General features: G+C 36.2%; 1 protein-coding gene across 1 annotated transcript in view; it reads left to right on the top strand.

Annotated features, from left to right (window-relative positions):
- Nucleotides 1-13,550, top strand: part of LOC138838810 (serine-protein kinase ATM-like) — a 97,876-nt gene that overhangs the window by 64,499 nt on the left and 19,827 nt on the right. The window contains exons 39-48 of the mRNA XM_070038160.1: nucleotides 2,096-2,251; nucleotides 3,630-3,717; nucleotides 6,609-6,697; nucleotides 6,804-6,906; nucleotides 7,492-7,640; nucleotides 8,147-8,251; nucleotides 9,008-9,127; nucleotides 10,358-10,595; nucleotides 11,328-11,495; nucleotides 12,591-12,704. Of these exons, the coding sequence (XP_069894261.1) occupies nucleotides 2,096-2,251; nucleotides 3,630-3,717; nucleotides 6,609-6,697; nucleotides 6,804-6,906; nucleotides 7,492-7,640; nucleotides 8,147-8,251; nucleotides 9,008-9,127; nucleotides 10,358-10,595; nucleotides 11,328-11,495; nucleotides 12,591-12,704 (1,330 nt within the window). The remainder of the gene's footprint in view (nucleotides 1-2,095; nucleotides 2,252-3,629; nucleotides 3,718-6,608; nucleotides 6,698-6,803; nucleotides 6,907-7,491; nucleotides 7,641-8,146; nucleotides 8,252-9,007; nucleotides 9,128-10,357; nucleotides 10,596-11,327; nucleotides 11,496-12,590; nucleotides 12,705-13,550) is intronic.

The following is a 13,550-nucleotide window of genomic DNA, read 5'->3' as shown; positions in this document are numbered from 1 at the left end:
CTCTCTTTTAATGTGTATTTATAAGAAAAGTTTTTTTTAGCTGTGTGCCGTAGTCATCAAAATTGGTAGTAATATTGGCATGGTAGAGTTTATTTTCTTAATTTAGGTAAGTTACTTTATAGTGTAGTGTTTTTTGTTCCTATTTTCACGAGATTTTTAATAATGCAAGAGTTGTTACTCAGTGGTCTAACATCTGTACTCCCAGACTGTTGACCAGAATCTAAAGAAATAGTATAGGTGGTCCTGATTTACAAGGGTTCACCTTATGATTTTTTAGCTTTATGAAACTAATAGATTCAGTTTGTTTGTTTGTTTATTGTGCTGCTCTAGGGACTTAAACTCAGGGCCTAACACTGCCCCTGAGCTTTTGAGTTCAAGGACACTTGAGCCACAGCTCCATTTTGGTAGTTAGAGATTAAACTGGAGTTCTGGTTTATTTTTTTCTTTTTTGCTGGTCCTGCTGGGCCTGGGCTCTATCTCTGAGCCTCTCTGTGCTCAAGGCTAGCACTAAGTGCCACTTTCAGCTTTTTCTGTTTTTCTGTGGTACTGAGGAGTTGGACCCAAGGCTTCCTGCATACTAGGCAAGCAGTCTACCACTCAGCCACATTTCCAGCCCTAGTGATTAGAATATAATGGACTTTATTGCCTGAGCTGTCTTCAAACCATGATCCTCAGGTCTCAGCCTCCTAAGTAGCTAGAATTACAGTTATAAGCCACTAGTACTCGGTTCATTCTTTCAATTTTGATACTCTTCGAGGCCAGTGATATTGTTGAACCCCTCTTGTAATACTGAATAGCTTCAGCAGGCTTACTTCTGGTCAGCAATATGATCAAGAAGACAGACTAATACTCCATAGTGTGTGTGTTGCTAAGCTTTGGTTTTTAGTAGGTTATATGTGTTAAATAATAATTTTATTAGAATCTTCTTGATTTATTGGTATATAGTCCTATCCTAAGTCCTGAAGTATCTATAATTTGAAAGCCCCTGAATAAATGGCATAAGTACCATCATTTAGTATTATTTCTGAATGTTAGGATTCTGAATCTTAAAAAAGATTCTTAACAGTCAGACTTCCACCTATAACTGTGTCAACACCAGAAGTTGAGATAAGGAGGATCATGACTTGAGACCAGCCTGTGCATAAAGTTTTCAAGACCCCATTTTAAACATATGCATGTTAGCATGCTTATTCTCCCAGCTCTGTGGAAAGCATAAATAGGAGGGTAGACCTGGGCAAAAAGCAAGAACCTTTGCAAAAAATTATGAAAGCAAATTGGGCTGAGTTTGTGGCTCAAGTGGTAGGGAATCTTCTTAGCCAACACAAAGCCCTGAATTCAAACCCAGGTACTACATAAAAATTATATAAATCATGTATCTATCATGTATATATAAATATTTAAATAGGCAGGGGTGGCTTATGGTAAGTAAAATAGGTAAGTCTGCAATACATGTGACATTCAATAAATATAAGCTTCCTTTCTATGGGCAACTTGTTTCAGTTTTCTAAATTTGAAGTTTCTCAAACAACAGTACAATTAAGAGGTTACTATACAGAGGTACATTATCCATCAACCACTCTGTGAGGTATTGTTGTACCCTTTTAAATAAGAAAAAATAGGCAACTGTGCAACAGAAGGAGTTCAGGCACTAAAGGTCATACAGTCAGTAATAGATGCTATAGCTAGCTTTGATCTGTTATCACCACACTGAAAAAGTTTTATTAAATAACTCAACCTAGGTAACGAACTAAAGAGAAAATGACTGCAACAAGAAAGACATGTAACTTGTCTTAAAAGAAACCATTTTGATTGAATTGTCTTTAAAGTATGTGTGTCTTAGAAGGAGGGAGGGGTAAGAGAGGGAGGGAATCCACAAGGCTATTTCTTAGGTAATGATACATTAGTATATTGGTGGAGGGCAGGTATGAAGTCTAAATTGATATGGTGTATCAGTCTATAGCTTTCATCAAATTCTTGGGGGAGAGGGAGGGTGTAATCCAAAAAGAATGAGAAACTAGATGTTTAAAATTATGTGCTTTTCTAATGACGTTGATATAAAAAAAATGCAATGTCATCCTATTGAGCTTTTCTTTAGACCTTCTTCAGGAACAGTTTTCGATGATGCTTTCTGGCTGGACTTGAATTATCTAGAAGTTGCCAAGGTGGCCCAGTCTTGTGCTGCTCACTTTACAGCATTGCTCTATGCAGAGATCTATGCTGATAAGAAAAGTATGGACGATCTGGAGAAAAGGTAATGGGATTTAGGGTGGTTGGTTGTTGTTTCAGTGAAGTTATTTAGTAAAGACATAGTTTGGCTCCCTTTTCTCCATTTTAAAGATATCTTAGTAGATAATTTGTTTTAAAGTAAAACGTACGTACGTGTGTGTGTGTGTGTGTGTGTGTGTGTGTGTGTGTGTGTGTGTGTGTGTGTGTGTGTGTGTGTGTGTGTGTGTGTGTGTGTGTGTGTTATTAGTACTGGGACTTTAACTGGGCACTGTCTCTGAGCTGTGTTATTAGTACTGGGACTTTAACTGGGCACTGTCTCTGAGCTTTTTACTGAAGGCTAACGCTACCATTTTAGCTACAGCTCTACTTCTGTCTTTTGTGGTTAATTGGAGATGAATCTCATGGACTTTCCTGCCCAGGCTGGCTTCAAATTATGGTCTTCAGAACTCAGCTGCCTGAATAGCTGTCTGAATAGTTACAGATATGAACTATCAGCACCAAGCAAAACTTATAATTTCTTTTTTTAAAGAAATAAGTAATTCTTATCTTGCCCATGTAATTGTAACCCCTTTGTACAGTATTTTCACAATAAAAAAAAGAAATAAGTAATTCTGCTTTAAAATAAGTAGAAGCAGTATTATGTATTGCATAAATTGAATAGCAAGCTCCTAGATATTTTCTCCCTTAACAGCTAACGTTGCTAACCTAATATAAATTATAAATATTTTCAGATGATTGACTCCCTGATTTTAGTTCTGTTAGATGTACCAGTAATTCCTCAATTATTCAAGATCCATTTTATTTTTTGACTATAAAGTAGTATCCTATGAAGTAATATGACTTCTTTTTATGGCAAAGTAAATTGTATTCTGTGTTAACCGCTTATATTCCTGTTTAATTTGCTTTCCTGAATTAGAACTCTTACTAGACACTAATGAATATAGTTCTAGATCATGCTGAAAAATACCAAGAAAATAGAATCATAATGTGAATTTCATTATCCCAGCTGTTCTCCTCAAGTCTCTGTGTATTTGAAGTAGTGATTATACAAATTTGTATAGTTATCAGTAAGGAAGGGAAGTAGTAGTTTGAAGAAGGGAACCATAGTACGGCTATTTCTAGTTTGAGTAAAAACAGTAAAGAAAAATCTGGAATAAGTTTATAGGTAAATATTATATACACTATTACTTATTTCATGTGATGGATTATTATTGTGGACACTAGCTGTCATGATTTTTGAACTGATATTACTGAATGATAATATTCAGTGTGTACTAATGCATGATTTAAAGGTGAGATTTAAGGTGGACATTGTTTCATTTGCAGCATTTTTCTCTACCATAGTAAATAGTAAATGTATACATAACCTTCTAAGTTAAAAGAATTGTTCTTATTATAAATAGAAATCTTATATTTGAAGAAGGAAGCCAAGGTACAACTATTTCCAGTTTGAGTGAAAAAAGTAAAGAAGAAACTGGAATAAGTTTACAGGTAAATATGAGAGGATTTGTTGTTTTAACTATATTTTATCTTCCACATTGGATTCTTTCGTTATGATTGTATTATCCAATCTTAAAAGTTACTTATAGAATTGAGTATCATATATGTAAATATACTGTTTGAAGTTTTGATCTTAGTCAAACTTGAGTTCTAGTCCTGACTGTGCCCTTTAGTTTTATAATTTTGTCCAATTCACCTCAGGTTTTCTTACCTGAAGGTAGAAGGAAATGAGCTATCTCACATCACACAGGCTGAGTTGGTACCTTGTACTTCTGCCATAGTTCCTTCTCTGTCTTCTGTACAGCACTTAATATTCATCATACTTGTTTACTGTTTGTCACAAAAGAAACAAATTGCTGTATCTATAAATTTCTTGGGATGGCCCCAGCACTGTGGCTATTGTATAAGCTAGGCCGCCTCTGAACATTTCAAACCTCCACTACTTAACACGTTTTTATTCTCATGAATATGAAATGATTTTCCTTTAACCTTTGGTCTCATTTAGGTGTTGCTTTCTTCCTTCCTTCCCTTCACAGCCAAACTTTGTGAATTAGTGATTTAACACTTCCTTCTTCCCACTTCTCTCCTTGCTCCATTGAAATAGCACTTGCTTGCTTAGGATATAGCTCAGGGGTGGACGGCTTGCCTAGCATTACAAAGTCCTCGTTTTGTTCTCTGGCGTGCAAAAAAAGAAAAAAGAAAAGTAGCACTTACTAATGTGTTTCATAAACTTCATATGCTAAGTTTGGTAGTAACCTTTAATTTTTCTCTTTCCTTAGCATTTTACCATTTTACACTGTCAGCAATGCCTTTTGTAAAAGTATGTTCTTATTATTTTTTTTTCTCCTGTTTGAGTTTTTCTCTCAGGTGGCACTCTACCACTTGAGCCATGCCTCCAGCCTGTTTTTTGCTGCTTATTTTGGAGATGAAGCTTGTTGCAAAGCTTCCTCCTGTGTTAATCTCAGCCTCCTGAATAGCTTAGGAATACAGGCGTGAGCCTCCTGGTGCCCAGCCTGATTCTTTTTGAATCTTATCTGTACCTGGCACTGTGTTAGCTTAGGTACCAAAGGTATCAACTTTAAAGATGTGATTTCATGTTTATTTTGCTTAGAATCATAACCGTATTGGTTAGTTTGTATTTAGAAAGTATCTCCCAGAGAAAATGAGCAGATAAATGACCCATCAGTTTCCTGTGAAATACAACTTCTGTTTTTATTTTCTGTTAATGCTTTATCTGTTTTCATTTTTATAAATACGGTTAATCATGATTCATAAAATAATAGGTAAATTTACAACAAAGATTTGAGTATTGAAACTACTTTTACTTTCATACCACATCCTATCAACTTTGAGTTAGTATCATACTTTACCAATTCTTATGATGTTTATTTTTCCAGTTTCAGATTTCAAGAATCAGGCCATTTTATTTATTTGTTTGTTTGTTTGTTTGTTTGGTGTAGGCCCTGGAGTTTGAATTTCAGGCCTATACAGTATCCCTGAGTTATTTTTCTTTTTCTACTCAGGGCTAGTGATCTACCATTTGAGCCACAGCTCCACTTCTGGCTTTTTTGCTTGTTAATCAGAGATAAGGGTCTCATCGTGGCTTTCCTACCCAAACTGACTTAGAACCAAGATCCTTAGATCTCAGCCTCCTGAGTAGTTAGGATTATAGGCATGAACCACCAGTGTTCAGTAAGAATCAGACTTCTAAAAACTTCATTTCCCTATATACAATTTTACATCTTGACAAGCTTGGTTTTGTTTCTGTAACTGTCAAAGAATAGAAGCCTGGTTAGTATTTATGCCTTATCTAATTGATGAGATTATAAGCTGGGTACAATGGTTTACACTTATTATCCTAGCTATTTGAAAGGATCCTGGTTTGAGACCAGTTTGGGCAAAAAAATGTTCACCAGTCCCCATCTCAGCTGAAACAACTGACCATAGTGGTATGTAACTATCATCTACAACAGGAAGCATAAATATAAGTACTGTGGGCAAAAAGCAAGATCCTATCTCAAAAATAACAACAACAACAAAAGGGTTGAGGGCAAGGTTCAAGGAGTAAGAGCTCCAATGTGAAGCCCTGAGTTTAAATCCAGTACTGTAATTTTTTTAACTTAGAAATTTAAGGTAGATTATAATAATGTTTAAGGTAGACTATGAAATTGAAGTTAGATTATAATAATAATTTTTGTGTCTCAATAAGTTGCTCTGTCTTTAATCCAAATCTTTAGTGTATATTCAATATCACTTATACTTACATTTTTATTAGCGTATATGACTTGAGCAAGCAGGTTTCACTCCATCATTTCCCTACATGCGTGCAATATACTCCATCAAACTTCTTCCTCCATCACTCCATCTCCCCCTCCATTCTTAAAAGAATTACAAGCCGGGCGCCGGTGGCTCACTCCTGTAATCCTAGCTACTCAAGAGGCTGAGATCTGAGGATAGAGCTTCAAAGCCAGCCCGGGCAGTGAAGTCTGTGATACTCCTTTTTTTTTTTTTTTTTGGTCATGGGGCTTGAACTCTGGGCCTGGGCAATGTTTATTTAAACCACTCAGAAAACCAGAAGTGGTGCTGTGGCTCCAGTGGTTGAGTGCTAGCCTTGAGCTGAAGAGCTGAGGGACACTGCCCAAGCTCAGTTCAAGTCCCACACTGACAAAAAAAAAATTTCAACAGGTTTCCTTGTTCTGTTTTTGCACATGCATGTAAAGTACTTCCACCAAATTCACCTTCATTCATCCTCCCCCTCCCACTGTTATTTATAAGAACATTTAGTTAAGAATTGTATGTTGGTAATGATGAAATTTAATGTTTGCTAAATTCATGAACTGATTTTTTTGCCTCTCCCATTTTTGTTTCATTTCTTTTTTCAGGATCTTCTCTTAGAAATCTATAGAAGTATAGGAGAGCCGGATAGTCTGTATGGCTGTGGTGGAGGGAAAATGTTGCAGCCCCTTACAAGGTAAATCCTTATTAGGTAAACTGCATTTTTCTAGATAATGGTATAGGATTTCTGTTTATGAAGGAGTCATGTGGATTTAGCTATTTCACACAATCTATTCTTATAGACTACGGACCTATGAACATGAAGCAATGTGGGGGAAAGCCTTAGTAACATATGACCTTGAGACAGCAATTTCCTCCTCAGCCCGCCAGGCCGGAATCATTCAGGTACACATCTTACCTGCTTTGGTAAAACCAGCACTAGCGTGGTAGTTCAGTATATCATTGGAGTATTTATATAGCCAGATAGGCTTGAGAGATAGGACTTGTTAGGTCTTTAAAAAAAAAATTATACAAAGGGGTTTCATTGTCATAATTGCATGGATGTGTACATTGTTCCTTGGAAGTTTTTTTCAGATATTGAGCTAAAACCTTAGAGATCTGCAGGGAAAGCAGACAAGCCATTGACTTTATAGGTAATTTTTAATCCTAAGTTTTGTCAGCCAAAAGTTGAAGAAATTTCTTGAGTATACACAGTGTGTGCCAGGTAGTATATTTATGCTTCCTATGAGAATTCACTTATACTATCTCTCATCATAATTTGCATTAGAGTTGGTCCTAGTTACCAGTTCTGTTACTGGCTAATACTCTTTAGGCATTTTTTCATCAAATATTAGAGCTCTGGATTTTTGGGGAACATTCAAAGTAGTATTTTAGGGTTTTAGTAAGATTGTTATTAAAGTTTGCTGTTTTTTGCTTCTCTGGTAATTCATTTTGGATCTTTATTTACTTATTTTAATGATTCCTGTTTAGGCCTTGCAGAATTTGGGACTCTGTCATATTCTTTCCACCTATTTAAAAGGGTTAGATCATGAAAATAAAGAGGGCTGTGCTGAACTGCAAGAGCTTTATTACCAAACCGCATGGAGGAATATGCAGTGGGACTATTGTGATTCTATCAGGTAAAAAGAAATCGAACTTTTTAAAAACTGGCCATCCTACATCTAAACATCTTTTTGTATCACATTCTATGAATATGGCAGGAGCTATGCTCTTATATTTTATAGATTGTGTACAGTTTTCATTTACTTAGATGTTTAAGTAAGATAGCATTAATTAGTTTTTTTCTTTGGTGAGTTGTTGATCTGGTCCACAGAGTTCTTTGTATTTCTTTTTTTTTTTTTATTTATTGTGAAACTACCATACAGAGGGGTTACAATTACATGGGCAAGATAATGAGTACATTTCTTATCAAGCATTGTTGCCTCCTCCTTTGTTTCCCCTTCCCATCTCCCACCCCCTTCCCACTCCCCAGATCTTTGTATTTCTTACTAAAATTTCTGAAAATGTGGTGTTTTTAAATAAGAAATAATAATTTTAGTTTTACTGTTTTGTCCTTTGAGTTATACATAGGATTTTCTGTTTTAAAATGTGTCTTTTTCTTTGAATTCTTGGAATTGCCACACAGCAAAGGAATAGAAGAAACCAGTTACCACGAGTCATTGTACAATGCTCTCCAGTGTCTAAAAGACAGAGAATTCTCCACATTTTATGAAGGTCTTAAATATGCCAGGTATTATCAAAAGGTTAATAATTATGTTTAAACTTCATGTCATGGCCACTTTTCTCAGCCCTTGAGAAATAATTTCAGTATAAGGATTTGTAATGAAGAGAAGGTATAAAAGGTATGAAGATTTGATGGCTGTGATTAAATATTTCCTTTTCATTGTTTGTCAAGAATATTTTTCTTTGGGACGATTGGTCAGTTCTTTACCCTGAGCCTACTCCTTCATTCTGTTTATACAAGTATCTTGAGAATTTTAATTTTGTCTGTTCTTGTAGTTACGTGGCATTTATTTATAATAGGGTGATGAATGGTGAATAGTGCAGGCTTATTTTAGGCACAAATGAGGTGATGCAAAAGGGAGCAACTAACAGGTTAAACGAATATAGCATTTTTTTTAACAGTCAGTGGCTTAATAAATCCTGTGTTTATTACAGAAACATTTGCTGCCACTTTCTGAGGTTATTGGCATTTGTGTTCTCAAATCTTGAAAGTAACCATGATATGAAAAACTCAGACTTAGTGTATTCAAGGGCAGACAGTTACTAGTTGCAGATTTAAACCATTACACATAGATTTAAATCTGGGTTTGTATCATCTCAAAGCTTGTTGTGCTTCCATTGGCATTTGTAGTCACTGTTACTTATGTGTATTAGTATTGTTAGTTTAAGAAGGAGAAATCAAACCTCCAATTTGAACCTTTCATTTATGTGAAAACCTCTTCTTAATTTTGAAAGTGTATTTTTCTCTTTCTTTTTAAATCAGAGTAAAAGAAGTAGAAGAGTTGTGTAAGGGCAGCCTAGAGTCTGTGTATTCACTGTACCCCACACTTAGTAGATTGCAGGCAATCGGAGAGTTGGAAAACATTGGAGAGCTTTTTTCAAGGTAAGTAGCTTTTGAGACTTTGTAATTCTTTTATTTTTTTTGTGTGGGTCCTGGGGAACTTAGGGCCTGGTTGTAATTCTTTTATTTTTTTTGTGTGGGTCCTGGGGAACTTAGGGCCTGGGGGCTGACCCTGAGATTCTTTTGCTCAGGATTAGCACTTTAACACTTGAGCCATAGTGCTACCTCTGGCTTTTTTCTGAGTAGATTTTTGGAGGTAATCTCATGGACTTCCTTGACTAGGCTGGCTTCAAACTGTGATCCTCAGATCTTGAACTCCTGAGTAGCTAGAACTACAGGTATGAGCCACCAGTGCTTGATAGGACATTGTAATTCTAAAGTGCAGCTCTTCTGTTGTCAATAATGGATGTGATAATTATTTTAAATTAACATTTAGATTTTTCTCAGTCTTACAAGATACTATTATAAATGTTAATAATATAATTAAAAATTGAAAAGTTTATTGGGTCTCAGTAATTTGTAAGAGTGTAAAAGGGGTTGCTGAGGCTAAAATGTTTAGAATTTGTTGTTTTGGGGTCCAGGGAGGCAGTAAAGCTTCCATTTCTATGGCTTTGTGTTACTGTGTTCTTTTCTATCTAGCAGCTGAAAATGCTTTCATGTCCTAGTCATAACTTCCCTTGTATCTGCTTTATCTTTTCATTTCTCTCAGCACAGTAGTCAGGGGATTAGACAGTATTGCTTAGTTTATGCATATGGAAAACAAACTATTCATATAAATGAATGTACTCTTTTAATAAATAATGTTAGCAGGTGCGACCTTTACCTGATTTGATTTTTTTCCTTCCTGAATTGCGATTTCTTTGACAGCTGCAGCTGTATGCAAGGGTATCTCCAATTAATGAGTCTCATTCATTTCCTTGCAGATATATTTTTTACTTTACTGCAAAGGGTATTGAAGCAGGAAAGAGGTATAGGCATTTTTTTATGGCAGGTGTGGTGAATTCTTACTCCAGAAGAATGCTTTGTGACTTCAAACAACATTATGCTAAAGCTTGAAATGGGTGTTATTTGTAGCCTCTCTTGTGACTACTTAAAGCTTTGACCACACAGCATTTTATCGTTATCTAAACTTTGATCCATATATAGGATTATTTCCCAGTTCTAGTCTTATTAGTGTAAGAGTTCCTTTATATTATAGCTTAAGTTTCAAAACATATGTAATTTTTTCTTTCAATTCTCTTATTTACATGAACTCTATGATTTGACTTTCAGGGCAGTCACAGATAGACAGCAGCTCTCAGAAGTATATATGAAGTGGCAAAAACATTCCCAGCTTCTCAAGGACAGCGATTTTAGTTTTCAAGAGCCAATTATGGCTTTACGCACAGTCATTTTAGAGATTCTAGTGCAAAAGGAAATGGAGAATTCCCAAAGAGAATGTTTTAAGGACATTCTTACCAAGCACCTTGTAGAATTCTCTGTCCTGGCCCGAACTTTCAACAATACCCAGGTAAAATTCTCTTATCTCACCTATTTCCCTTTACTTTTATTACTCAGATAACAGAAAGCATGAATAAAATGTTATTAAGAGATAGAAGTTGCTACTGTGTCATATAATTAAGATTTCTATAGTGGCTTTTTGGTTTGGGTTTTTTTTTTGTTTTTGTTTTTGTTTTTTTTGCCAGTCCTGGGGCTTGAACTCAGAGTCTGGGCTCTGTCCTCAAGCTTCTATTGCCCAAGCCTAGTGGTCTATCACTTGAGCCACAGTGCCATTTCTGGCTTTTTCTGAGTAGTTTATTAGAAATCAGAGTCTCACAGACTTTCCTGTCTGAGCTAGAATCCTCAGATGCTGACCTGCAATCCTTACATCTCAGCCTCCTGAGTAGACTACAGACATAAGCCAGCAGTGCCCACAGATTTCCCATAATGGAATTAGACTATCTGAGTTTAAACCTTGGGCAAAATATGTATATTCTTTCAACCTCCATTTACTGGTTATAAAATAAGAAGATTCCTAATTTGTTGATACAGGTCAGTGATTTCACACCCACACATGCAGATACATATGAAAACAGAGATAGATGGATGTAGGCTGGAGCTTGGAAGGTAAACATAGAGCTACTTATGATAGCCCCTGACAAATGTCAAGTTCTCATTCTCAATGAATGATAGTTGTTCCTATTTTAATGGTAACAGTAATAATAGTAAAAGTAATTGTTCCCATATGTGATTCTCCTTTCAGCTCCCTGAAAGGGCAATATTTCAAATTAAGCAGCATAATTCAGCTATTTGTGGAGTCTCTGAGTGGCAGCTAGAGGAAGCACAAGTATTCTGGGCAAAAAAGGAGCAGAGTCTTGCTCTGAGCATTCTCAAGCAAATGATCAAGAAGTTGGATGCCACCTGCACAGAGGTTCTTGGGTTTTATTTCTTTTTTGAAAGTTGGCTAAATCAATATTTACTTTTACTAAAAGAAATTATGCTTCAAAAATATTTTTTTACATTTTTTATTAGCATCATTTAGTTGTACAAAGGGATTTTATTTTGACATGCCCATTATAGACTCACCTCTCTTGTCACTCTCCCTGGTCCCTCCCCTTCAACTTTTTGTTTTAATGGTGCTAGTCATGGGCCTTGAACTCCGAGCCTGGGTGCTTGCTGTCCCTGAGCTCTTTTGCTCAAAGTTATTGCTTTATCACTTGAGCCACAGCTCCACTTCTAGCTTTTTGGTGGTTAATCACAGTCTCATAGACTTTTCTGCCTGATCTAGCTTTGATTCTCAGCTTTCTCATCTTAAAATTAGGGCTAATATTAGTTCTTAGTTCATAGGATTTCTGTGAGAATTAAGTGAGTTAGTATACATAAAGCGTGGCCCATATAAACACTCAATAAATGGGAGTTGTTTCAAGAGTAATAACAATAAAAGTACAGAATGATTATTTCATAAGCCTTCATACTTAATATTATTAGTTATATGATTAAAAGGTGAAGAAAAATATTTTTAACTTCTTTGATTATTGTATATTAATTTTATGTTTTATAAGTTTCATTGTGATGTTTCCATGCACACATACCAAGCATTTGGACCGTGTTTGCCCCTTTTTTAGTCTTCTTCCCTCTTTTACAGTGATATTTTCATACATGGCTAAAAAACACTTTGACTATATTCACACACACACACACACACACACACACACACACACACACACACACACACGACCTTCTTTTCCCCCTTTCCCCTCCTCTTACTTCCTCTTCCACACACACACACACACACACACACACACACACACACACACACACACACACACACACACACACACACACACACACACACACACACACACACACACACACACACACACACACACACGACCTTCTTTTCCCCCTTTCCCCTCCTCTTACTTCCTCTTCCCCACAATAGTTCTCGTTTTATATTTGTGTCCTTTTGGCATAGCGATGATAATGAATTACACTTTAAGGTTTTGTTTTGTTTTTTTATATACAGAATAATCCCAACCTAAAACTTCTATACACAGAATGTCTGAGAGTTTGTGGCAATTGGTTAGCAGAAACTTGCTTAGAAAATCCTGCAGCAATCATGCAGACGTATCTGGAAAAGGTAAGCAAACTTTTGGAGCATCTCTTCAGATCTTTGTGTAGCATGAATGCACATGGTCCTTGTATCAAGAACAAAGGTATTTCAGAAGCAAGTGAAGATGGTTTCATTCATCTTTATGTTACTGTTGGAGCTCTGTATGATTTTCAGGGCAGACTAGAATGTTACAAAGGGAGAGACATACATCTTCCCCTTCCTATTTCCACCCCTGGATACTTTTTCATGGTTATTTCTGATCATCTCTGCTTGTATTCATCCACAAAAATCTAATTAAAGAATATTCAAGTCATTCTTTGCTCTTTATGTGCAGTCCAGCCCACTTCAAGTTCAAACTAGGACTTGAATACTGCCAATTTCCTCTGACCTTGCTGTATCACCCCTTGTTTCTTTAGAGTAACTAACTCTGGAGATAGTTATTACAATAAATAAAAGAACAGGAAAAGCAAGATGTAATTATCCTTAAAGAGCTCTTTATATTTGCATGTTGTTTTAAAAATATCAGCTGTTATGGGTACTTCACTGTCAAAGTTGCTTTAACTATTGTGGTAAGTTAAACTTTAGTGTGGGATTAACTTCATTTTAATGATTCTTTTTTTTTTTTTTTTTGTCAGTCATGGGGCTTGAACTCTGGGCTTGGGCGCTGTCCCTGCTCTCTTCAGCTCAAGGCGAGCGCTCTACCACTTGAGCTACAGTGCCACTTCCGGTTTTTTAGTGGTTTATTGGAGATAAGAGTCTCACGAACTTTCCTGCCTGGGCTGGCTTTGAACTGTGATCCTCAGATCTCAGCCTCCTGAGTAGCTAGGATTACAGTCAGGAGCCACCGGCACCCGGCTATTTTAATGATTCTTT

Source organism: Dipodomys merriami, unplaced genomic scaffold, assembly GCF_024711535.1.
Source record: "Dipodomys merriami isolate MVZ:Mamm:240054 unplaced genomic scaffold, mDipMer1.0.p SCAF_29, whole genome shotgun sequence".
Taxonomy (NCBI): domain Eukaryota; kingdom Metazoa; phylum Chordata; class Mammalia; order Rodentia; family Heteromyidae; genus Dipodomys; species Dipodomys merriami.
This window is presented reverse-complemented; position numbering and strand designations above follow the sequence as displayed.